A 27,778-nucleotide genomic window follows, 5' to 3' on the forward strand; every position below is an offset into this window, starting at 1 on the left:
ATTATTAAAAAAAATTAAATATATTCTCATTAGATATGAGCAAATAAGACAAAAAAAAATAAACTAAGAATAAATTAACAATTTTAACTTAATATTTACAACCATTTTTAACTCTGAAGTTGTAGTATTTAATTTACTTAATAACTTATCTTTAAGTCACTAAATTAATTTATCAAACTACCCCCTAAATTTTTTTATTGCTTGCAAGTCTCATGGAGGCTTGTCTACATTGAAAAGAAAAGTTTTGTTTATGCATAATTATTAAAATAAAAATCTTTAAATGTATGTTGGAGAAACCACAAACAAAGGATTAGGTTGGATGAAAGAAAAAGTGAAAAAAAAAGAAATAAATGCTACAGGGTAGGAGGTCCCACCGGGATTCGAACCCAGGTCGCTGGATTCAAAGTCCAGAGTGCTAACCACTACACCATGGAACCCCACCGCTAGCGGTTGGCCACCATTATTAAAAATTTTATTTCCAAAGTTAGAATACTTTGAAACTTTAGAGTTAAGAGTTGGTGGGTTTTGTCGGCGATGGTTGAGCTGCTTCCAACCCTTGTTTTAAGAATTTCAAAGGCTCCTGGCAGATGAAATTCCACCATGGTTTTCATTGCACTACCACCTTCCAAGAGGATAAAGAATCAACTGCATGACTTGGACAATTCCAATTGCGTGTTGGTAACGATTTTAAGAAGTGTTTTTAACTTCTTTTTTTAATACATAAAACATAAAAAATTTCAAGTATAAGGAAGTTTAAAAACACTTTCTAAAATCACTATCAAACACACTCTATATTCTCGAAATCTTTAAACCTGACTCCTTCATTATCTATACACTATCAAATAAAAAATGTTGAATAAAGTTATGTGAAAAAAAATACAAATAAATGGGATCAACCTACCAACATGATAAAAGAAAAATAAGATCATGTTTAAATATAAATCATTCGACTTTTTCATTGAATACCATTTTTATATCATACTTAGAAAATGTCTCACAAGACATAATGTTGGTACCATTGAATGGAAACTCTAGAAGGCTACTACTATATTCAAATTTAATCTTAAATGTTGATTGTTGTAGCATGTGGTGCATGATACTAAGTCAAAACTTCATAGTTGTTGTCCATACGACAAAGTTTGATTAACTTAATCTTCTTCAACTACCTCCTTATTGGACTTTATTGTATAGTTTGATTGAGTTTATTGAGATGAGCCATCATGATGTTTCACCCTTTTGAATGTTATTTCAAAGAATATAATAATAATAATATGTGAGAATAAAAAATTATGGGCAAAAAAGGAGAATTAGATTTATAATTAGATATATTTTATCAATTATTTTAAGTTTTTGGGTCTTTCAACGAAAATTATTAAAAATAATAATAATAATTAATTAATGAAATATTTGAATTCTTTCCACAAAAAAATTAAAATAAAAGTCATTTAATTTTTATTTAGTTTTATAAGAAAAATGAAAATATTTTTTTTCTCTTTTGAGTAGAGAAAACATAACAATGAAAGTAATGCTTTAATTTATCGTAGAATGAAAAATGATAATAATTATTTAAAATAATGTATGAGTTATTTATTTTAAAATTTTGAGAAATTTTTAGGAAAAAAATGTGTTTTCAGACGATTATATGAAAATAATTACAAAATAAAAACTCATTAAAAAAATTCAAATTTCATGTACTCAATGGTCGAGGGTAGTATCTAAGATATCAAATATAGTACCTATAACATTAAAAAGTAGTACTTGAATGGTCAAATATAGTATATTTGAACAAAAAATATATGAAATATTAATTATTTTTATATAGATGCTTAAAATTTGTATTTTATAAACTTCGGTTTATGGAAACACAATTTTCCTCAAATCTTTAACTAGAAATAAAGCCTTCATAATTATAAAACTAGGCTTCCAAAAAATTAAGAATATTTAATATATTTTCAGGAAATATAATATTTTCATTGTTTTCATAATGAGAGTAAGAATATTAAGGTCTATTTTTGTTGTGTGATTTAAAAACAATTTTTTGTTTTTAAAAATAGAAAACTGTTTTTAAAATTTTCTATTAAAATTTTCTACTATTGGTTGGTCGTTATTCTTTAGAAACAATTTTTAAACATAAAGTAAAATAAAAAACAATTTTTAAAAAACAAGTAGTAGATATTTTTATCCGTTTTTTAAAACAAAAGGAAAACATGACCAAACTGCCCTTTGCTTTGAAGACAGATTCTCCACTTCCAAATTTTCTTGCTGAAAGCACAAAAGAGCATCCTGCCATTGATATCAGAGAAGCAAGGTCATAAACTCATTTCAACCAGAGACTTTAAATCACAATCAATTGATTTTATTTCCAGAAATGTGTACACTGTGATATGAACAAAACTGATTGAGAGAAAAAGTTAGAGAATGCAAGAAAAATGAAAAATGATCCTGCTATGTAGTCTGTTTTCCAAATGGGTCGCAGAAAGATACAGAGCTGAACTTGAAAGTCTCTATGGAATGAATCGGGCTTTAATCTTCTATAAATCCTCTAAATTATAAAAGAATACATGTGTAAGATGTATGCAACCCTTTGATCCCAGGATTAAACAATGGGCAATGGAGTCCATGAGTTGCTGTAAATAAGAGCCAAGCCCAGACTTTGTTACAAGGTATGAACGAATGGAGAATGAGAATGGAAGATCATGGGAACTCAAACGACCCTCAAATTCCAGAACTGCTGGATGGAGGATCAAGCCACCCAGAGGAGGGAAATGGTGATTGCAATGAGTCCCGCCCAAACAAACACAATTGTCGGTGTCCTCCCCCGTCTTCCCATCAGTCCTTTGGCAAAAGGGTAGAGATGAACCAACACCCAGAAGCTGAAGAACACGCCTCCTAACAAACGGCTCCACTGTGGGAGTTCGCTGTATATTGTTCTGACGACCCCAACAGCTATGCCAATCAAGTTGGTTATGATGATTGTGATTGGTGGTATCATCAGGAATGTCCATTTGATAAGATGGAGATCAGCGAAGTCTTCGTCTGCATCATCACCAGCTGATTTTGACGTCAAAGTGAAGGAGATCTCAATGCCTGCCACCACCTTTAGTAAGCCCTGGATCACAGCAGCAAGATGGGCACTGGTGCCTCCAATCAACCAGAACTGCTCATTTCGCCACCATTCCTCCAATGTAATGCCGGACCACTTGATCTCCAGCACAGCAAGTAGACAGAGGGTTATGGTGATGCCCAGAAGGTATGAGAGGAAGGCCACACTGAGGGATTGAACGATGAACTCGCCCGAGAAGAGGGAAAGTGCAGGGAGGAAGCAGTACACAACGAGGAAAATGGAAGTGAAGGGATAAATTCCAACATTCATGTAAGCAATCTTCTGCAGAAACTTCATCCTATGGCTGGCCAGAAGAGCATTATTACGAGAGAAAAATATCTCGACTGAGCCAGTAGCCCACCTGAGCACCTGGTGTAGCCTATCAGTGAGATTGATCGGGGCAGTCCCACGGAAGGCATCCCGCTTGGTCACACAATAGATGGATCTCCATCCACGGTTGTGCATCCTATACCCTGTTACTACATCTTCTGTCACTGACCCGTAAATCCACCCAACTCGCTGGCCCCATTCGGTTTTATCCTCGTACCAACATGAGATGACACTGATTGCCTCTGCCACTGTAGCCGCACCAAGCGGCTCCCTAGAAATGGTGAGAGCACCAGGTTGTCGTCCATTCTTCACAGAGGGATGATCAGCCAGAGGCCTGCCTTGGAACTCTGCCACTGGGATTGAATCAATCAGGAAACTTGAATTTCCAAAACTCTTTGGAAGAAGAGCTAAGCTCATTTCATCATCAGTTTCTCGCAATCTATGTGACTCATCTTCCTCTTCAGGGGCATTGGCAACACTTGCAGGCTTCTTCTTGCCACGGCCAAAGCAGCAGCTGCAGCAACCAGGGTGTTCCTTTGACCGAGGTGGATCAAAACCATAAAGGGCAGTCCTCCTGAAGAGGCATCCAGTTCCCACATACATGGGACCTTGAAGTCCATCAAGGGCCCGCATGTTGACATCGAAGAAAACCGTGTTGCGGTTTGCATAGCGATCAGAAGGGTCAATTCCTTCAAACCTCTGGGGAAACTGGACATAACAAAGGCGGTCACCACCACGATCCATCATGTAGCACATGCCTTCTCTCAATGCTTCAGAGTAGTAGATGTAGTGGTCGCAGTCAAGGTTTAGAATGAAAGGGCCATTGGACATGATGGCCGAGGCTCGAACCAGGGCATTCATGGCACCAGCCTTCTTGTTGTGGTCATAACCAGGACGCTTTTCACGGGAAACATAAACCAGCATGGGGAGACGAATGTCAATTTCAGTTAGATCAATGGGCTTTGCATCAATGGAACTGCCATTTAGTGGTTCATCACTGGGAGGCTTCAACATCACCTGCAATTGATAAATCTCACCTAATTAGTCATTGACCATCATTATCAAAGAATGTACTAAATATATACAAGAAACAATGAAACTAGATTTTTATTAATGCTATTCCCAAAGAAACTGATTCAAAGTAAAAAAAATCTGGGGAAGTAACATCGCTAATATGCAGGATAAGCTAGTGAGACATGAGAAGGAATTGAGTAACCTAATCAAGTAGAGAAATGCTAGTTGTTTCTTCATGAGATGTTATGAGTCTATGGTGCATGTGTGTGATATTCAGTTCACAAACCACTATCAAATCTATTGTGTTGCTGATTCACAGAGGATAATAGATCAGATACTGCTGGTAGAAATTTACCTGTATGATTCCAGCATGATCACCCTTAGAGTGCTCAGGTCCAGGAACCACCCAAGTTCCCGGCCAATGAGTTCCATCAGCCATCCAGGTAGCCTTTGGAACCTTCACACTTTCCAGTGTCTCATCATCATTTTTATTCTGTCTCTGAAGCTTCAAAGCTTTTATCTCCTCCCGAGCATTATAGGCATCAGAACGACGTCGGATTGAATCAGGAAGGCCATTAATGCGAACCTTATACTCATCATACTCTCTCTTTACTCGTCTACGATCTCTGACAAAATCTGGGCGTACCTTGTTCTTATAAGGATCTCTCTTCAGAGTGAAATAAGATTCCGGGTTCCTTGGCTCAATATCATGCTTTCGGCAAAATGGGACCCACAAATTGGCAAAACTTGCAGCTTCAGCCATGGCCTCAAAGGTCAGAAGGGCACCTCCATCATCAGAAACATAACAGGAGAGCTTCTCAACTGGATAATCAGCTGCCAGGATAGACAAAATGGTGTTTGCAGTGACAAGAGGGGGTTCTTTCTCTGGATCTGCAGTTGATACAAACATATCTATTCCAGGAAGATCAGATTTTCCTGTGGGGTTTCTGGGATTAGGTGTTTCAAATTTCTCTTTTAAGACATTGAGGTCAGCACAACGATTAATAGGGCAGAGCTTTGGAAGCTGATCGAGTAACCAAGAAAAGGCGAACCAGATCTCACACACCACAGACATACCCCATAGCCACATTGCATCCTCATTAGGGTTTCTAATCCTCCATGTCAGAAATAATCCAAGAAAAGCCATTCGGACTAAGACTAGAAGCCTGGAAAAACACACAAGCAACAAAATTCAGAGATGATGACAGCAACCGCCATTCTTTTTTAGTTATTCAGTCTCAACATTCATAACTGTTTTGAATTAATGCTAAAAAGCCAGTAAATGATTGCCCATCAAATGAAACAATGTATACGCATCTAAACTTGGTTGAACCAATCATCCATACTGTTTGAAAAATGAAGGAATAATTAAGATAAACTTCTTTTTAGAATATCTGATTTGAATTCTTCAGACCCATTTCGCTGTTTTTTTTTTAATTATTTCCTGTGGATTTGGTCAATCCAATACCTCCCTGCTTCTGCTTGTGGGTGCCAAAGAACATCCAGGACCTTATTTCTTATGGCAGTTTCAAATCAGCCTATAAACAAACCAAGAAAAATCAGCTAATTGATCTTGCCCTATATTTTATATTTCAATTTTTATATTTTGTCTGTCATTAATAATCAAAAGAATGTGGCCAGGTTATGTATGAATATGTGGCATCTTCCCAGACAACTTAGAGAAAAGGTACTTGAAACAATTAGTAAATCTTCATATGAACAAGTATAAAAACATGAGAGAAAATTAACACGCTCTTCAGCAGAAAAAGAATAAGAAAAGAGATTATACCGATATGGGCTGAGGACTGCCGCTCTTATAGACAGCTTGCGAGTCAGGGGCCTCCATGGTTTGCTGAGAAGCTTAATGGATTCACCTGCATTTTCAATTTCTCCATTCGCATTTCCACCCTCCTCTGGCCATATAGCATTTCCATATCCATAAGTGCCTTTTGTTTCAAACAACCATCCATTGTGATCAAATTCTGCCGTCTGGCTCTTCATCAATGTCGACCTTGGTGATGAAGATTTCAACAAAGACAGCCTCCTTTCCTCCTTGAACACCCCAACAGTCGATGACAAGGTCAAAACCCGGCCATTATCAACCGCTGCAAATTCACCCTTGTAAGGCTCTTTACAACCAGGGCAAATCCCATCACCAGTCCTAACTGCATCAACATGACAATCCCTACAAATCTTGAAATCGCATTCACAAGGGAGAATATCTTCTCCCCTCTCATCAGTCATGATCTTGGCATCACACCCTGGAATGGCACAGGTAGACCCCTTAGAACCCGCCATCTGGGGGTGGCTCGCTTCGGACTCGGCCACCTTGTCCATCAGATGGGCCCGAGTAACATTATTATGCCCACCAGTAAATATAGAATTGGCTGTATAGTGCTCCTCGATTCTCTGTGAGACCCTTCCGTCCAACTGGATATCCAGTCCAGAGGGTCTGTTGTCTGGTGTAGGGGGTAAATGGACTGTGTAGGTTGCATACTCACGACTCCCAGCTTCACTATCAAGATCATAAGTACAGGAGCTACTATTCAATTCAATGTGTTCACCAGAGTTTACTGACCCAGAAGGGTTATTTGGGTTGAAGAATCTTGAACCCATTGCACCTACCAAATTCACAAAAATCTTATACACCTATATCACCAGACCCTGAAATTCCACACAACCAAACAAAACAAAAGAGTTCAAAATCATTCAAACTCTAACCCAGTCCAAATAAACCATACATTTGCGATCATTTGGTAAATGAGAGAAAGAAAAAAAAATCAAACTTTTCCTCTTTCTCTCAAAAACTCTCACTACTTTTCTCTCTATGAACTCAAAGGAAGAAAACAGAGAGATGAACGGGAGTGCTTGAAAAACGTACCTTTATATAAATGAATGAGTGAACGAAAGGCAGCAGAAGCAGGGAGGTATTGGATTGACCAAATCCACAGGAAATAATTAAAAAAAAAAAAACAGCGAAATGGGTCTGAAGAATTCAAATCAGATATTCTAATAAATTTGTCCAACTGGCCTCCAAGCTTTCAAGGGGATACAAAACAAAGGACAACCCACAAGCAGACCAAGTCCAAACCTCCACAAATTCACTCCTATTCTTATTTTAATCACCTCCTTGTCTCACCCAAGACTCAGCCAAACACAATCACAAACCCACACAACCCTCTGCCGCTCCTTCACAGCCCCATCGTTTTGAATATTAAACACACGGGAATGGAAGCGAAAATCAAGTCAAAATCGCCCTTGTTTTTCTCGTATACTATGCGGGCATGTGGGGCTGGGTTTCTTAGTTCTGAAGGCGACTTTTGAGTTTTGAGTGTGAAAAGGCAGAATTACTGAATTACATGGAATATATAGAGGGTCGGAACGACGCCGTATGAGGCGGCGAGACACTGGAGAGACAGCCGTCCGCTTTTCTGAAATCTGAATGCAATGGCGGCTTTTATTACTGTTTCCAGTACAGTCAATCTAGGTCTCTCTTCGCATGTTTTTGTAAATTTGTAATAATAGTAGGATTATAATTGCCTAATATATCCTTCTCTTTTAGCCTCTTCTACACTTAATTAATTTCCAATTTTCTTTCTTTTTCTATATATATTAAAAATATTTGGAAATATTTTTTATTTTTTTCTGCTATTAAAAAAATAAGATAAATAATTATTTAATAATAATAATAATAATTTATATATATCTATATATATATATATATTTTTGGGGGGTGGGGGGGGCTGGGAAAGGCTTATTCTAGAAAGAAAAAGAGGAGGTGGAAAAAGTAAAGCTCACGTGTGTTGACAGGTGGTAGTCGACAGCCGCAAAGGAACTCTACTCGGCAGCGCAAGCGTGTGATGACGTGGCACAAAGCTTCATTTTCTATAATTCCAACAATGCCCTTGGCATATCTTCTAACTTCTACTTTTGCCATCGTAATTTTTTTTTTTTTCCAAAAATATTTTTTTCATTAAAGGAGGAACAGCGTGGCATCTGCCAAGGAGAGAGGAAAAAAAAGGTTTTCAAATATCTTGAGCTCGATCAATTTCTTTAGATTCTAATTAAAAAATATCACACGTCATTACTACTCAAGCAATTGAAAATTTACCTTATCCACAATTAATAATAAAAAATTATCTTTGGATGAGTTAGCCATTATTCTTTTATTTAATTCCATCATTAAAAAAAATAAATTAAATATTATCAAAATTTTATATATTTTAAAATTATTTAATATTTATATAAGAAAGAAAAACAAGTGAAATGAGTTTAAAGAAATATATAAAAATAATTTATTAAGCTTAAATTTTTTTTTCTTCATTTTTTTTCTTTATATTTTTCCTCTATACTATCTTTCTTTTGCATTTTCCTTATATTTTTTTAGAACTAAATATAGTTTTAAAGTTTAAATGATTTATAATTATTTTATAAAAAATATTATTCAAAATTATGAGTTATTTGATTAAAAAAGTTATTGAAAAACCAATTTTTAAAATCTAACCCATCATCCAATTTGGTTTTATTTTGACAAAAACATTCATATTATTTTTTAAAAAAATAACCCTTTCTTTTAAAGTATGTTGTAAATAGTAAATACTTTAAATAGTTAAGAGTATTTACATCAAAGATATGTTATAAGATAAATTCGCGAATATAAAGACTATTTCATCTCTTTTAATCAATTAATTTTAAAATCATTATCGTGTTTCTTCTTAGATGGGTTCACATTCCTTATCAGCTGACTTTTGACATTTATAAATAAATTGTTTTTCCCTTAAATTATGGCGAATCCATCCGCTTGTCTCTAGAGACACACTTCCTTAATTTATAAATAAAATAAAATTAATAATTAAATTATTTTAAGAAAATGTCTTTTGTTTATGGAAAAATATTAAATCAAAATAGATGATGATTAAAGAGTTTGAATGTAAGGGAGTTCTAGAAAGAGAGACTTGATCATGGTCCAAGGGAGCATGACACATGACAGCACCCTCTTACCAAATATTTGGTGCTTGGATCATTTACATAAACTCCATTTCACACTGAGATCCCAGAAGAAAAGGCCAACAATTTCCTTAAAATCTCATGAATTATTTGAATGCAGCTGCTCTTTTACCATTTTCAAGGTTAGACTAATCGTAATTAAGTAATAATAAAATAATTTATTATAGGTTGAATAGTCATTTCCTATAAATAATATTATTCTTTTTTTTTTATTGAAATTAAAAATAAAAATAATAATTTTACTTAAATAATCTAAATATCATTTTTATGATTAAAACATGTATGGTGTTTGGTCATGTTTTCTTAAATTTGTTTAAATTTTTTTTTTATTTTTAAAAAATTCTTTTTAAAAACAAATTTCAAAAAATATAATCAAATGAACTTATGTTTTTCTTTTATTTTTATAAATTATTTTTAGATAACAACACCATTTTTTTTGTAAAATCTTATAAAAATAGTTAAAATTATAGAAAAATATGTAAAATAAAATATTTTAGTAAAATTAATTGATTATTGGGTAATGACTAATATAATATTTTTTATAAAATAATATTTTTTCTTTAGAGTGCTTTTTCTCCGAATGAACTTATCAAAGAAAACAAAACAAATCTACAACTGTAAGCAGAATTTATGAAGTTTTCTCTTTTTTTATGAAGCTTCCTGTCCCTATGAAATTGTTTTTTGTCGATCATCTTGCAAGTTACCATTATTTATATGTGAAATTAAGTCATTAGATTTGGAATCCCCTGAGATTTAATTGTTAATTCAAATCATTTGATTTCTTAATTTAACAACTTATCTCCTTAATTAAAAAAAATTATTAGGAGAATATTCATTTTATAATTCCTTATTAATTTCAATTAAAAGATTTTATTTTATCTGCAAAATTAATTTTATAACCTTTCAAATTTGATCACGTGTCACCTTTTTTTAATATATGCTTATATGTCAAATGTGTGATTCATCACTTGTCCAATTCAAATTTTGTTAAATTGAAATGTCACAATTTAACGATAATTTAATTCATTTAGGTCAAGGGTTATTTTCAGATCAGATGACACCTAACTCAGTAAAAAACAGAAGAAGTTCCACTTTGAACATTCTTCACAATTTGCCTTGCATTTTCCTCCGTTCTGACTTTTTCCGGTCACCATTATGTTTTGTTTTTCTCTCTTTTGCCGATTATTTCTAGGGCAGTCGCCATCTCCCCTTTTTCTCTTTTTGCAACTCTCCCTTCCCACATCGTTTTCTAACAAGATGACGACAAAGATGGGAAATGTGTCAATGTAACCATTACTTTTTTCGGAAATGGTGGTTAGCACAAAAGTGTTAGGTGCCTTCCCACTTTAGCTTTGAGAGGTGATTTAACCAATATCAAGCATTTTAGGTAAAGGATTGTGACACCCCATACCGTTCATTTTTATCTTTTTATTTTTTATTTTTTATTTTTTATTTTTTATTTATTTGCTCAAAATAAGCATTTAAAAAAAAAAAATTAATGGCATCAATGTCCCTCCCTTATTTTTCATTTTAAAAATATTAGTTAGTAATATTTGTATTTTTAGGTCACGTGACATAAATAAATATTTTGAACTATAGAAAAAAAGGTCACGTCAACCGTTAATTTAAATAAAATGGTAGGGCAATGCCGTTAATCTGGGGAGATGTGAAGGGCAGTTTCGTCCAACTGAGTATCAAAGGTTGGAGAACCCTGACGGCTTCTCTCGCGCCAAAATCGGTGGGGAGAACGTTGCGTGGGGAATATCCAGACCGCGTGCCACGTGGCGGTGATTGCGAATCCCACACCTACAGGAGCGTGTGGGCCCCATACGTGGTATTTTGGCTGCCGGCTGCTTTTGTTTGTTTTAAGGATCAAACCCATGGTGATGTTCCAATCCAAACCCCGATATTCAAAATGACAGTTGTTTATTGAATATAAAAAATTCATTGACTAAATATTTATTAAAAAATTAAAATCTGATGACCTAAAAATATTTATAAAAAAGTGTGGTTTGATAAATTGACAAATTACCATTGATTTAGTAATATACGAAATTTCCTCAACTACTAACATGAAATGGAGGTTTGAAAGTTATGTTTGACAGTAAGAAAATATTAAAAAGAGAAAAAAAAATTGAAAAAAAATATTTTTTTTTTATGTTTGTTTATATTATAGAAAATATAAAAATAAAATAAAATAAAGTTAAAATTTATATATTTAAAAACTATTTAATTTAATTATAATAAAAATAAATAAATACAATGAGTTTGAAGAAACATGTAAAAATAATTTATTAAATTTAAATTTATTTTTTATTTTTTATTTTCTTTTACTTTATCTTTTTAATTTCATTTTATCATAGTTTCCTTCAAATTTTTCCGAAATAAAACATAACCTTAAAAAAATAATATGGAAAATAAACTTGTATTTGGAATTTGAAATAGTGCATCAAATCATCAAATTTACAATTATAAAGGTTGTAAAGAAAATTAGAAATAAAATAAAAATATGGAAGTGAGCGAACTTCACCCATAATAGGCAACTCTAAGAGAAAAATAAATAAATAAATGAATAAAAAAAATAATTATATATATATATATATATATATATATATATATATATATATATAATTTTATTATAAAAATATATAAAATATAATTAAAATTAGTTCAAAAAACACAGTTTTAAAAAATAAAAAATAATAATAATAAATTAAATAAATTTAAAGTAATATATCAAATTAATTCATTTTTTTCCTTAATTCATTTTTTTTTTCCTGGTTTTTTCTTTTCATGTTTTCCTTTGAATCAAACAAAACCTAAAATGGAATTATAAAAAAATACTAAGAGTCTGTTTAGTAGTAATTATAAGAAACGCTTTTAATATTCTTAATACTTGAAATTTTCCTAATTTAAGGGTTAAAAATATTAAAAACGCTATTTAGAATCATTTTACTCTAAAATTAGTAATGTTCCAACCTAGATATAGCAATGGATTTGGAATTGAAGTTACATAAGATCTTCATGAACATGAACATGAACCAGATGATGAGGAATCGGATAGGATCACATAGGAGAAGGACTTGAGGGTGATCCAAAGCGTTTTTTTTTTAATTCTTTATTTCTTGATGTCAATTCCCCAATCATTTGAATTAATGTCGCCATACATCAAATTCAACTCCACACGCATCTTTTACATTGTAACAATGGATTCCTCCATCATCCTCCCCAAGGGGAAGGTTCCTATGATTTTATCAGACTAATAAAATATTAATATTGAAGAATAATCCAGTGATTGGTTCCTTGTTTTTTAATGCCAAATGTTTGGCCTGCTTGCTTGCATTTTAAGCATTTTGCCACTTGTGAGTTGTCGGTTTCCACTGCAAGTTTTAGGATTTGGTCTGTGTGAAGGAAAGTTCACATATTTTGAATTCTTCCTCAACACCAGGCAGCAGCTTAAGAAGCCCATAAAAAGTGATTTGGAGTCTTCTCCATCACTTGAAACACTCCCAGTAATACCACCATTGTTTCTTTCTCAAGATTATTGTTGGGGTTGTATTTTGGATTGCAGAATCACCCCTCTTCTCGAGCCTCGTCTTCGTCTTCGGTACGCAAGAACGAAGAGTGGAAATAAACATTTCATTCTGATGTTTGGATAACTTAAATGATTATGAAAATGAAAGTCTGAGATTTCAATCCATCTCAATTACAAAGTATTTTGATTTTCTAATGCAAATTATTTTTAAAATACTCTTCAAACACTAAAAAAATTAAAGACTTTTTTATTTTGATTTTGAAAAAAACATAAATTGTAAATTTAATCTATAGAATGTAAACTAAATTTAATTCACGTCTTATTAAAAATAAAAACAATTTTTAATTACAAATAAATTCAAAATAAATAATTTTTAATAAAATATGAATATTAATAATATGATAAAATCATAAATTATGTTTTTTTATAAATATTAGAAAAAAGCAGATATTAACATTAATTGATTTATTTTTTTAAAAATAAATAATAATATTTCAAAATTAATAATTTTAAATGTTATTAATATGATTTTAAAAATATTATAAAAATATGGATATTAACATCTTATAAAAGAATAATTAACTTATTTTGTTAAAAGTAAAGAATAATTATTCAAAATTAATCATTGCTAATACTATTCAATTTTAAATGCATATAAAAGCAAATAAAATTTAATTTTTTTAAGGTATAAATGAGTCAAAAATTTTATTATATGCATACATTTATTACTCAATTACAAAGATGACATTCTGAATTATTTTATTTAATCTATAATTAATCAATCAATTTTTTTTTAATTTTAAATTATTTTTTTAAAAAAATTAAAAATATATATTAAATAATTTAAAGCATTAATTATTTTTATTATTTTGATAGTCATATACATTGTTTAAGTTTTAAATTACTTTTAAAAATTATTAACATCATTAATAAATTCAATATAAAATCCCAATTGATTTGAAATTCAATTTCTTTTCTCTATTTTACTTTGTTTTTTAAAATTATTTTAAAGAATAACAACTAAACAGTGATATAAATTTAAAAAAAAAAAACCATAAAAAAAAGTGTAAGGACTTTTTTAAAATAAAAATAAAAATTTATTTCAAACCTGTACAATGTGAGATAGTTATAAATAAATAAAAAATTATTTTAAATAATTTATTTATTAATTTATCTTTTCATTTTGATTTCTATTAACCTAAAATTGAAATGGAAACAAATTATCATTTCATACTTACATCATTACATACATCCAAACACAACGATGAGAGGAAACAGAAATATAAACAAAATATTAGTTCCCATGTTGAACACTCCCATAGTGGAATGTGATTTCACATCTTCATAAGAAGAAAAATGCAAAATCTAGAGTCCAGAAGGAGATGGAAGCATCATTTTATGCTCCAACTGATCCAAACCTAAAACCTATCATATGAGGCTGCAGCTTAAGCAAATGTATTTGTCCAATTGTTCAGACATGTCAAATACATATACTGGGAACTGTCTGCCACACTTCATGTGGACAACACCTGATTACCTTATAAAAACTAAAGGAATATGACCTATCAAACAAATTTTCAAACTTAAAAAGCACTACAATTCAATGTCTTGAAAGCTTCAAATGGGTAAAAATTTGCTATGGTAACAAGGTTCATTCAACAGGGAAAAAAATGGAAAAATTTTCAACACAGTTGATATAAAATCACAATTTTAAGATACACCTGGGGAAACATCTGATAAAAACTGTTGTTCTTTTAACTCTGAGAGACTACTTCTTCCTCCCTGCTCATCCACTATTGCACAGATTTGAGGGGTGTTAGCAAGAGTTCAGCAATCTATACAAATGCCTCACCATCAGCCATTCTGCTTCTCCTCCGAACCACAACATGCCCCAACAAAACATCGCCAAGAAAAACATTTTATGCAGCTGGGCCTTGAACATTCTGGGCATTTAGGTCGCCAAAAACATTTTGTGCATTTGGGTCTCCAGCAACACTTCGGGCATTTGGGTCGCCAGCAACACTTCGGGCATTTGGGTCGCCAACAACACTTCAGGCATTTGGGTCGCCAGCAACACTTTGGGCATTTGGGTCGCCAGCAACACTTTGGGCATTTGGGTGGCGAGCAAGACTTCGGGCATTTGGGTCGACAACAACATTTTGGGCAGCTGGGCTTCCAGCAGGCTGGGCATTTGGGTCGCCGTAGTTTAATTCTACAGCACCATTTAGTAGAGATTGCAGTACTGGTATTAGATCTCTTGTGCAGACCAAGACTTTCACGGATCTTTTTTAGGCGAGTTGCTGTTGTTATATTCTCCATTTCTTGGATGAACCTGCAAAGATGGCGGATGTAATCAGGATATATCTCCAAGTTGCAGTGCCCACCTCCTTTAATCCATAAGGGTTCATATGGTTCTCTCGCCATTTTCCATAGTCCATTGCCATGTAACCAATTTACCACATCATCTTCAGTACCCTGTAAAAATGTTATCCAAACCCATATCAAGATTTCCTGCCAGCAAGTAACTCTAATTTGGATAAACAATTTTACCAGAAGCATTCATTAAACTTTGGTTCAATGCAATCCATGACAGTTTCCCAAAATATGTAGCAAAATTTACAACAGAAAGAAATTGTCTAGTGTCGGACCTCAGACCAATAAATATTTGAACCAGATAAATTAACAGTATCTCGAGCTTGCAATCTGATTTATGGGATCTTCAACCTAACACACTCAAGGTTTTAAATATGAACAAATGAGAGCCTTCTTAAGCAGATACCAGTGGCCTCCCACAGTCATACCAGCTGTTATCTGCCCACATTACAGTATGGTGCCTTCAAAGAATTATAACGAAATAATCGAGGTGTAATTCAGATAAAAAAAACTCAATTAATTGTCCTTTGGCTCAAGCGGTTCAAGCAAGAATGTCCACTAAAAATAAAGTTTGACATCATATAAACATATACACTCAAGTTTTACCATTGAGACTAGGAACATCATTTATCATATCCACTATCATAGCTTAACACACCTATCATGGCAATCTTTTTCATACCATTTTGAAGTGTTTCATAAATTCCAGCTGATGGCTCAACTTTGGAATGTCACCATAAACCATTCTAGCAATGTGTCTAGAAAAGAATTTTGCAGGGGTTTCAAAATTATCTGTTCAATCACAAAGTCTTGCTAAATCCAAAATTTAGCAGTATTTCTGATTAGGTGAAATTTTAAATTTTCATTATGAAAGGTTGTTCAACCTTCTCCAACCACTAAATCCAAGATGATGCATCTTCCTTTCCTCTAAAATTTCATGGTTTGTTTCTCGCACAAATGTGTAATTCAATGTCGAAGGGCCAATAGCCCTAGTTCCACACTATATGATTCAATTTCTTAAAGCACGCCTAGGCCCCGGACTCAACCACTCCCTAGTTATAGTGCCTTGCTTGCCAAGAAGTACGCCTTATTGGAGAGGCGCACGTCTTCCTACTTTATTTTTCCTTTTTTGACACTTTTGTTCTAAAAAATTTCTAACTATATATTGAAATTTATATAATTTCATTACTTTGTTGTTGAATGCTTCTTTTAAATGTTTGGAATCTTAATTTCTGTTGCTTGGGTTGGATTTTTTTATCATATTTTCTAACATTGATATGTACCCTAAGTTGCATTTCACCTCACTCAAGCATGTGCCTTGTGTTACAGCTAGACTTTTTCGCCTTAAGTGCGCCTTGCACCTTTTAAAACTATGGGCAAAACAGAAAAGAAAACAAGTAGATATAGGAGGTTTGAACCCAAGACCTCTTGAAACCACTTACCATGTTAAACAGGTTAAACAACTGCACATCTTAAAAAGCTTAAACTTGCATGGAACAAGATGATAATGCATATCAAGCTAACAATGAATACTTCACATTCTTAGGCAGTGACGGTAAGGCCTTTTGACAGGTTCCGGTTATGGAGTCTACTTGTAGATGTTTTGCAAGGGTTGCAAAGCTTTGCCTTTTTTTCCCCCACTTTCATTAGGATACCTCTTCTTAATGGTAGATAGATGGTTAACTGAGTGTAAGAGAAATGGCGTAATCTTTTTTCACTTGTTCGCAAAATTGATTGTAAATATTCTTACTTTGGACTAGTTTATGCAAAAAGAAAGGATCTTATCCAATTGGTATTGTTGCGTAACCAAGAAAAATAATCCACCAACCACCTGTCCATTATAGAATGGCATAGAGTTTATGGTCTTCATTATTCCCAACTTCTGGCATCATTGGGTGCTTCCTGAGATGACTTAGAATACCTTGAGTAGTTGGTTCAAGTTGATGGTGAGGAAGGTGGATTATAACTCCACCACGGTTTTTTTTGGTGTATTTGGAAGGAACACAATAGAAGGATTTTTGATGGCTTGAATTGATCAAAATTGCAACTAAAAAGTGGTTTTCTTTAATTCTTTGCTGATGAGCAAGAAGATCAGTAAAAGATGGAAAGTTTTTTTTTTAGGTAAATTTCATTGATTTTTTGGGTGGTAGTTGAGTGAAGAGTCTTTTGTTTGTTGTCTGGTCTTTTCAGACTCTTTATACACTTGAGGCATGGGTTCCACCCCATTCCTGTCTCTTTACAAAATTTTACTTATCAAAAAATGGGGAAAAAAATGTAAATCAAGCTTGCAGAGACACTCATTTTCTTTTAATGTTGATATTTATTATACAGTCTGGTGATTTTTAATGTCCTTAACCATCAAGGTAGGTAGAACTCAAGGATGTCACTTGCTGTTTTAACTATAGATCAACATTCAGCTGTGTGTGAAAACCCCAACCTACGATTGTTCATCTAAGTGTAATAATTTGTCTCATACTAAAGTATATAGTGTTTTTTTTTTTTTGATGGGTAAAAGCACAGAAAAAATTTTATATATAAAAAGTGTAAAGGGCGCCCAAAGGCCAACCCAAAGCATCATAATAAAGCATATATAACATCACAACATGTAGAATTATCCACCCAAGTATAGTTTCCCACAATCAGAAGCATAAATAGAAATCAAAATGTACTTTTTGGCAAGCTTGAGAGAACACCAGCTAAACAAGAATGCCAAAAACTGGTATACCTTAGGCTCTGCCATAAGTCATGTCTCAAGCAATATGTGAAGCTACTGTAAGGCCATTTCTCAGACATCCCAACAGAGACCTGAGCATGTAGTGACTTTTTAACTGAAAGAAGGGCTAGGGATTAACTCTCAAAATACCCAGGAAAGAAGAATAAATGGTCATCCCATATTGGTTCGTATGGCAATTTGTTGCCAAGAGTGGGAAGTGAGTTTAAAAGATGGCTCCTTTGTGCCTAGTCTGGTGTGTAATGAATGATTTCTTTATGGAGCAAGACCAAGTATTAATTTAACCTTTAAAAGAGGCATTTGTGACCAATGGATCCTAAGGGGGTGTGCCAACTTGTCTAAGTTAGATTTTATTGCAAGTTGGGTGAAGATTAGGACCTATCTTGCAGGTAGATCCTTTTGCATCTTTGTTTTGATTTTTTCCTTTTTATGTTTTCAGAGTTCACCTCGCCTCTTTTTTTGCTAACAAAGATGCTACCTGCCCAAAACATTGTTGTATCATTTGGACCAATGGTCTTATCATCTCAAACTTTGCAGTTCAGATGCCTGTTTACCTATTATCCTGCCAAGTGTGACAAAAGATTCATGTTACAACAAATTCTATAATTTGAAGTGTCACAAGCAAATTACCCTACTTTGTGGAGCAATTCCACCTTCAAGCTTGGATATCAGTTAACCACTACAAACTTACAACAGAGTCACACACTATTCAATGATGAGTTGATATTAAACACTAGATGACTACTAGAGTCCCAGCTACATTGATGATCAAGAACTCAAAAAATACATCAATCTCTACAGAATGCTAAAAACCCATAAAGAGAACATGTAAAGAGTTAGCTTGATTAACCTGTACTGAATTGCTCTTGCAAATGAGTTTCAAGGGGGTGATCAATGATTGGTCAGTTACAAGTTAACAGCTATAGCAACAACACTAGGGTACTGGCTAAGTCATTGGTCACTAGTTACACACAACCCACTCTGAGCGCCACACTACTCATAGGACGAAAATTCATAAAGAAATATGTTAGATGTAGAAAAATGGGAGAGAAGAAGAGGGCTTGTAGATATCCAACTTCCACTATTTAAAGTCTTTATTGGTAACTATAATGAATTCATTGATAACCACCAAATAACCACTTGCAATCATGAGTCCCCACTCCCCTGTCCTTTCCTGATTATAACCACATTTTCCACTTCCTCAATTGCTCCCACTTTCTACCTCCCAATTGCCCTCAGTTCCTATTTGTCGGTCAAGAAAGCGAGTGCCAAGAAGACAACTCATCTACAAGTGACTCTTAATCATCCAAATGGATACAATATGGTGAAAGCACCATCTATAGCATTTGTATGCATACTCCCAGCATAAAAAATGCATGTAACTAAAATATTCATGCAGAAGAAGGAAATTTTTTTGACATGATTTGAGCATTAGCATTTTGAATGGATTGCATAAAAGGGTTAAAATCCATCTCCCTAAAACAAGTGGGCTAGCCCAAATTCTCAAAACCATTTATTAGGTTTGTAGTGAGAAAATGTTGCACTATGATAACTCACACCTCAAATTTGGAAGCAAATCTATTAAGCTTACCAATCCATGGTCCTCAAAACACAACAACCTGTTCTTCCAAGAAAATTGCTAAAGAGAGTCTTGTAAGATCAACTCAAACAGAAAACTGCATGTATGTCCATCAAAGAAGTTCAAATATTGTGCCAAAGAAAATGAATGGTAAGACTTAATTAAGATTCAATCTGAAGAAGGATTGGTTCAGGAATAAGATACCTTTGACCACCAGCCATGAACAGAATCTTTAAGAAAGCATATGTATTTTCCAACTTCTCCACAATCTCATCAACCTTTGACCACCAGCAAAAGGCTAAGAGCTGAGAACTCACTAATCAGCACAGAGCCCAACAAACAGAACCAAGTTCCCATGGCTGGCAGCAAAGAGAATGGCCTTCACATATTTAAAGAAAACACCACAATTCTACTATATAGCCACTCTTGAATGCCAATGGTCCACTGCCATCAACACAATATGCTATGTATCATGAAGAACCTCTTCTATAACTGCCCATTTCCAATTGCTTACACTCCCAGGTCTCAACTATAAAGGACATGATCTCCAACTGAAATTTTTCTTTACTCAGGTCTCTGTTGAAAGGCTAGAATTTAATAAAAGTGCATCTGCTTCATCTATTCTGTTCTTTCATTCCTCTTCTTCTTTTTTTTTTTTTTTTCTTTTTTCCACATAGGATTTAGGCTGATTAATTTCTTTGTCAACATCTACTAAGGGTAAGACTAGCATTTCTTATTTACTTTAGTCAGTATGTTAGGGATCAACAACCTGTATGAACAACAAAGCTCCAAAAGTTCCTCTTTTTTCTGTGTGAGAGTCTAGAATCCTTGTCTCTGTCATAAACATGACATTGCATAATGATCCCACTATTTAGTGAACATACTTATGCATGAGTGTCAGGGGTATGCATTTTCATTATTGTTGGTTGAGTTTCCTGAAAACTGCAAGTTAGAATTAAACATTAAACAGCTATGCCCGAGACTTGAGACTTAGGATTCATCCATACAAACAAGCACAAGACTTGAGAGAACCCTTAGATCATAAAGTTAACTTGGCAAATATTCCCTTCAAAAACATTAAATGGCACAACAACCTACAAAGAGTGATAAGAAATCCTAAAGATTATAGAAAAGCAATCAGGATATACAAATTTAGGAAGTTGTGATATACAAAGCAATCAAGAACTTGCCATATAACTTGTAAATAAGCAATTTGAAGCAGGTCAAAACTATTGTGTAAATTTTTATCATACTGACTGAATGGTTGAATTTTAATGATATAGCCCTTCATCACACATATTGAAAAACTTAATAATCGTTAGTGAGCAATTGATGGGTATAACCTAACATATAAGCCCAAAAGTCAAAATTAAGGACAATTCATGCATCCAAAATGAGTTTTTTTTTTTCTTGATAGGTCAGTAAAAGTAGTATTGAAAAGCACCAAAAAGAAGCGCACCAAAATACGCAATATATACAATGGCCTTCAAAAAGTGCCAAAAAAGGAAAGGGAAACAAAAAACTACTCCCTCCCTCAATCCAAACCCAACCAATCAAAAAACAACATCGAGCCTGCGCCTGTAAACAGCTTGGCCCAGGATAACAAGTTACAATTTGCAAGGTCAGACGAAATAATAGAATTGACCAAATTGCCTAAGGGGGAGAGAAACATTTTTTGCTCCTTCAAACAATCATCAAGAACAGAAGAATCTTTTTAATAAAAATAATGCAGATAGTCAGTGCATTCTGGTTTGAGTTTATAATTTTCAAAAAATATACAGTAAGGCAAAGCAGATAATTCACAGATCTGAAGTCCTGTGATGCATGGTTCAAAGCATAGGCATTGGGAAGGAAACAACTATGCATCACTTACAGTATCAAATGACACATTATTCATGTTGTCATCACAATTATATTGTTGAGATGACCTGAAACATCTCAAAAGGAATCCTCTTGCCAAATTTCAATCCTAAGACATGAATTTTTATGCCACTTCTTTTTTTTTTTTTTTTCCATTTTTTTTAGAATAATTAAAACATCAAGAATATTAATATAAATGTAGGCACAGATCTCAAATGATATATTTTGGTGTCATCTTTAAACTTGTGCTGTATTACCATTATCCATTTTGACACATTTGTCATGGAATTTAAGATGGTTCCATGCAAAGATCAAGAGATCAGCCGCAAGCATGGGCCATGCACCAATTAAAAGGGACAAGCATCATGTGAATAATTACTGTGGCAAGGACATTGACAGCAGTGTGAAAGGATTGAAGCATCTTATGGAAGGTGTGTGAAGGAAGTATCAGCCAATCTGACTGTAGTATGTCATATTTTTATGAATGTTTGGATTGCATTTAGATATTTAATATCCAAACACAGGGTACTACCATGGCAAGTTACAGATAGTATCAAAATAGAGTTTTGGTTTATATCATTTGTCGGATATGTTGTGTTTTTTCTTATTTTATAAGTGGTGCTCTATTTTTTTTTATTTTTTTTTTCATTTTTTTTGGATTTTTATTGGAACTATTTTTGGATTTTTCAAGTGCTATTTTCTGTATTTTCATTGTATTTTACCAGAAGGACCAAGTCACCAATATTGAGTTGAATGAAACCAATTTGATATCAAATCAAAAAGTTCAAACTATGCTATAATGACTAGACATGTCAAGAAACACTTACATGTATCACTAGCACGGGGCACTTCACCTTCCGAATTTTGTTCACATTCTGCATATTTATCAGAAAAGTTAGAAGTTCTAAATGGCATATATATATATATATATATATATATATATATATATATATATATATATATATGAAGACAAAACAAAGCTCAAATCTAGCTTAGTAAAATTTGACCAGTCAAACAATGTTCATCAATAAAATTGCAGTACACCCATAACCAGTGCACACACTTGGAAACCTAGAAAATTCCAGGAAGCTATTTGGAGACCATAGAATTAGGCCAGCTTTTTCAAAAACGCTTTTTATGGTTACTCTAGATGAAAGCAACTCAATCTCACAAAAAGAAATGCATTTCAAGGATTTTGAATCCCTGCATGCTTCTTCTCTCTATTTACTGAACCCAGTTTACACAAAATGGACAAGGACTATGGGCAGGAATGATTTCAGAGTATGTAAACAGCCTCCAGAAGTCTGATACTTTGCTTATATTAAGATTCCTAACTGTTAGCATTCCACATCCAATGGTTAGATCTAGAAATCAACCAGGAGATACTACCAAGAAAGGCCAAACAATCATATTTTGCAACAGAGTTTTTTCCCCCCTTTTTCTTGTCCCAAAACACTTACTACTACTATCTTCACTCATATTGCAAAAACACCAATTCCATGTACAATGGGCACTTCTAAATTTTCCAATATCATAGCAGAAATTAGGCCCCAACTAGATCGATGTGATTGAACTACACCAAAATTAAGTCAAAAACATAATAAAAATAATAATAATGAAAGAATGAAACCTTTTTCACATGCCTACTAGAATGCTATTTACAAACTTTCTAAGACCTAACAAATTCCTGATGTCTAAGTTATAAACCATACTGGTCAAGATGAGCTCCATACCTTATAAATGTCAAAGCAAAGTGTGAACTTTACATGGCACAGCACACGAAGGCCAGACAGAATGGCGCTATGTAGAACTACACCTCGCAGCCTTGGCAATTGAGCAGCCAAGTGCAGTGTTGGCCCACTCCCAACTGACTGCCCATACAAAATTAAGTCTTCCTGGCTAACTCCATACTCAGTCTCAAGACATTCATAAACTGCCTCTATGTCAGCATAAGTATTGGATTCACTGGGCTGGATTAAAAGAAAATAAAGAACTATTAGCAATCATACTACAAAACTTTGAGGTTTCCAAAACAATGTAACCTGAGGAGCAAAACCAGATTAAAATATTCTTCTAACGGAGGATCACTATTTTCATGGATACCATCAAAATAGATCACATAAACCAAAACATCAACCTGATCAAATGATTTAGTATTGTTGTCACTTATTTATAGATTTGGTTCTTCTAGATGGTACTAGTGTATTTTCTAACCATCCAAGACCTAAGGTTGCAAGATCCATCCAAAACCGAAGGTTAAGAATAATCTAGAATGGGACCTTGGCTTCTATCATTTTAATAAGGAGCAGGTATTGCTTATTTTCATTTTTCTTTTTTTGATAAGCAACAAATGCAGCTATATTAAAAAGCGCCAAAAAATGACGCAACAAAGTACACAAGATGTATACAAAACATGCTACAAAAAGCACATTGAACCAGAGAGAACACAAAACAACAACACTCTTTTAACAAGAGCCCAACCACTCTACAAAATCAAATGAAGATACCTTCTTGAATTTTACTGAATTACTCAAAAATTTAACCCATTTTTTCTTCTCAAAATTAGTCCTTGAATTTTTCAAGATACACAAGAATAATCGTTGTTATGCAATCAGAAGTTTCCATAATTGGACGTTGGTTTCAGTGGATCCTTTTATGATGGCTCTACAGGTTTGGAGGCAGTTGACACAGGACAGACAGGCAGAGATGAAGAATATCCAAGAATGTTGAATTTTTGGTTGAACCATTATTAAGGCTTTAAATAACAGAGGAAGCAATTCTTTTCCAGACACGGTAGTTAGGGTTCCTTGTGCACCCGATGAAGTATCATTTTTGTGTTGGCTGCTGAGTGGGAGAACTATTGACTAGCTGATGAAAAGGGGGTTGACTCGTACAAATTGGCGCTGCTTGTGTTTATTTGTTTCTTCACCACTCTGTAGCACAAAATATATGGTCTTTGGTGTTATGTTGGTTTGGAGTAGCACTAGTGACGCCTTAGAAACGTAAGGAAGTTTTAACAAGCTGATAGGGCAGCGTTGTCAATAAGAGAAGGAAGTGTGGAGCAGAACCATTCTATGTTTAACTTGGAGTATTTGGAGGGGAAAGAAGTCGTAGGATTTTATAGGGAAAGTAGGTGTTTGAGTTGTACATTGAAGGAGGGTTTTATTAGATCCCTTCACTTTTGGTTTGTCAATTCTCTTGGCTAGAACAGTTTTTTCTTTTTCTTTTTTTGTTTTCATTACTGTTATGATTACTATTATCTGATTGGAAAAAACAGTTTGGCCTCTTTAGACTTCAATGATAAGCTGGGGCGAGACGGGGTTAGACTTTTCCAGTGTTCTTGTATTTCTTTATTCTTTGAGCTGGCCTTTTTTATTTTTGATATGCTTTTCTTCTTTGGGATGGCTTATAGTTCATATACTTCATGAGCGGCTAGGTTGCACCTCTATTGGCTTTTATAGATTTCCTATTGCCACTGGCTCATTCTATAAAAAAAAATAAAAAATAAAAAAGAAAAAAGAAAAAGGAAAAAAGAAAAAAGAAAAAGAAAAGAAAATTCCCTAAATCCAAAATTTGTCACAATGGTCCAACCCAGACTCATGGTCCCAACAAGAGACTTTTCAATTTGCGTATCCATAAAATAGTGGATTCCTGATGCTGCAGTTCCCCCTCTTATATAAGAAATAAAGCAGAAGCAAAATCATTTTGCCATGAGTCAATCTGATCCAAGAAAAGATGACTGCCTACCTTACCAGTAGAGGCTCCATAGCCAGAATAGTCATATCTGCATATTAAAATTGAGAAAAAGAATATCAAAATACAACCCAATCAAGGAAATGGCAGGCCAGAAAAAGAATTTGAGAAAAATAGGAAATGGAAATATATTGCGTTCCACCTGACCCATGGAATTTTCAAGAGGGAAAGCAAAATCTTGTCAAACAAAACTCACATGGGAATTGGGTACCATATCACATGCTAGATTCAGAGCTAGCACAAAAGGAATATGAAAACAAAGAAAAAGCTCAAATGTGAGACCCCATGTAATAAAAATCAAACATAGAAACACCATGCTACTCTCACAAGTTCATAAAGCAACAATGAGTTCCAAATGTTACATAAAAGCCACAGATCCACAAGAAGAGGAAGAAGAAGAAGAAAAAAAAGTTCTTCCAGGATCTAAATTACAGAGATGATGTACCTTAATCTCCAAGAGAACAAGTCTGCCAGAAGAAGAAAAATGTGAAAGTGGAAGATAGATCTCACATTGCCCCAGAGGCACAACCCCCTAAGAGAAAAACACTGAGCCGTGTCTCCATCCCAAAAAAATACAGTAAAAACCAAGCACTTTACTAGGGGGAAAATGAAATACATGACGAACATGAAAAGGTGGACAAAAAAGACTGGTAACAGGAACAAGACAACTATTCACCACCCTCCTTTACTTTTACTTTTATTGTGAACAGAAAAAAAAACCCATTTCCCACTATACACCTTGAGAAAAAGTCATTACTCAGAAACAGAGGATGAGCCTCATAATTAATAAACACCATTCACGGATCTAAGGTCATTAAAACCAGACCCAAACATCTATCTCATGTTTGAAAGGCATCACATCTTGAAAGAAACCCATTCTAGAGAAAGGAAAACTTAACTTTACAAAGCACCCTTGACAGCCCACAACTCAGAAACAATATCCCTTATGAGATTAAGTATTTCCAAATCAAGATTTGCAATAAACAATCTAAAACGCTAAACCCATGAGATCAACCATCTTCAAAACCAAAAATGTATGTTACATAAAAGGGACCAGACGAAACACTGCACTCATGAGATTAACCATTTCCAGAACCCAAAAAATGTAAAAATGAATTTAGAAAATACATATAGACCCCATGACAGTAACCATTTCCACAGTCCAAAGAAGAAGTAAACAAAAAAAAAAAGAAGGAATCAGAAAAACTCATAAACCCCGTGAGATTTAAGTATTCAAAGAATGTAAAAATGAATAGGAAAGAAAAAACACTGCTTTCCAGTAGATTAACCGTTTGAAAACCCAAAAAAATGTAAAAATGAATTATTAAAAAAAAAAAAAACGAAGCACTAACCCCATGAGATTAACTCTAAGATTGACCTTGAGCTGAACAAAGAGATCATAAAGCTGGCCAAGGTCAGCAGCATTGCCATGAGAGTACAGCAGAGTGAGGCGAGCATAAGGGTTCCTCAGATAGAAAGCGACGATCTTGTTGCCACGCTTGGTATCGATAAGCAGAACATCAAGCGAACTATCGTCGGCAAGTGGGATCGGCATCGAAGAGGACACCGCCACGAGCCTGCCATCGTCGCGCTTCTTCACCTGGTACGTCGCCGGCGACGGCGGAAAGAAGGCGAATTTCGCCGCTAAACGCGAGACCATGCACCCCATTCCCCCCAAAATGGTGGCTGGAGTCACAACTCATTGACGGAGAAAACAACCCAAATGCATGTGTAGACAGAAAACAAAAGAAAGGGAGAGCGAGAAAGAAGAGAGAGCTTTCTGGGTTTGTTCTTAAATGTAGAGAGAGAAGGAGCGAGTGAGCTTTCTGGGCTTGTTTCGGAATATGTATATATGTCTACTGAATACAGAGACAGAGAGAGAGAGAGAGAGAGAGAAAGAGAAAAAGAGAGATACAGAGATACAGAGGGGTGGGATTGGCTTGTGGGTATGCTGAGCTAGTATTTTGAAGCGTTTTGGATGGTGGTGAGAGGTAGTAAAAGAAAGGAGGGGTTAGCTAGTGGGTTTTTGTGTGGGAAACGAGAGATTAAAGTTAGTTTCCTCTTTTGTTTTTTTATTTTTGTTTTTTTTGGATTTGTGTTGTGAAACTGATAGACTAATAGTGTAGTGAGAGTAACAGCAGGGAAATGGAGGTGGGTGTTCTAGGGTTTTGGCATCTGAGTGTTTGGCCAAATCAATGTAAAGATGAAGTAATTTTCTGGGCAAAGAGTTGCAGACTGATAGGGTAGAGAGCCACCACACTCATGCTCTGAAAGAGAGAGAGAGAGAGAGAGAGAGAGAGAGAGAGAGAGCTGTTAAGGTGAGAGAGAAGCAGAGTGGTCAGTGCCTTAACCTGAAAAATAAAATAAAATATAATAAATTAAAACCAGAAAATAAAAAAACAAAGAGTTCAAATGTGTGCATGACTTCATTTGTTTTGTCTTTTAGGGGGAGAGAGAGAGAGAGAGAAGGGTGGGTAGCCGGGGAGGTCAATT

General features: G+C 34.2%; 2 protein-coding genes and 1 non-coding gene across 5 annotated transcripts; all 3 read right to left on the reverse strand.

Moving 5' to 3' along the window:
* Nucleotides 1-365: 365 nt before the first annotated feature.
* Nucleotides 366-437, reverse strand: TRNAQ-UUG. Its single transcript has one exon. It is a non-coding gene; the product is annotated as a tRNA-Gln (tRNA).
* Nucleotides 438-2,334: 1,897 nt separating this feature from the next.
* On the reverse strand, nucleotides 2,335-7,305 carry LOC117904300 (cellulose synthase-like protein D2). The gene is given in 4 exon segments (XM_034816840.1): nucleotides 2,335-2,749; nucleotides 2,751-4,450; nucleotides 4,803-5,613; nucleotides 6,237-7,305. Coding segments are annotated over 4 exon segments (3,372 nt in total). The 5' UTR covers nucleotides 7,064-7,305; the 3' UTR covers nucleotides 2,335-2,715.
* A 7,242-nt stretch (nucleotides 7,306-14,547) lies between these two features.
* Nucleotides 14,548-27,576, reverse strand: LOC117933543 (alpha/beta hydrolase domain-containing protein 17C). 3 transcript variants are annotated; one of them, XM_034854973.1, is made up of 6 exons: nucleotides 26,638-27,576; nucleotides 25,280-25,316; nucleotides 23,266-23,502; nucleotides 22,360-22,407; nucleotides 19,877-20,614; nucleotides 15,389-15,464 (listed from the first exon to the last, which is right to left on the reverse strand). In XM_034854973.1, the coding sequence occupies exons 1-5, from the start codon at nucleotides 26,952-26,954 to the stop codon at nucleotides 20,570-20,572; spliced, it is 684 nt and encodes a 227-aa protein (XP_034710864.1). In that variant the 5' UTR covers nucleotides 26,955-27,576; the 3' UTR covers nucleotides 15,389-15,464; nucleotides 19,877-20,569. The 3 variants fall into 3 exon arrangements, with proteins under 3 accessions (XP_034710849.1, XP_034710857.1, XP_034710864.1); XM_034854958.1 differs by lacking the exon at nucleotides 19,877-20,614 and having other exon boundaries at nucleotides 14,548-15,464; nucleotides 26,638-27,568; XM_034854966.1 differs by lacking the exons at nucleotides 19,877-20,614; nucleotides 26,638-27,576 and adding an exon at nucleotides 25,731-26,398 and having other exon boundaries at nucleotides 14,548-15,464.
* Nucleotides 27,577-27,778: the final 202 nt, after the last annotated feature.

Source organism: Vitis riparia, chromosome 2 (genome assembly GCF_004353265.1).
Source record: "Vitis riparia cultivar Riparia Gloire de Montpellier isolate 1030 chromosome 2, EGFV_Vit.rip_1.0, whole genome shotgun sequence".
Lineage (NCBI taxonomy): Eukaryota > Viridiplantae > Streptophyta > Magnoliopsida > Vitales > Vitaceae > Vitis > Vitis riparia.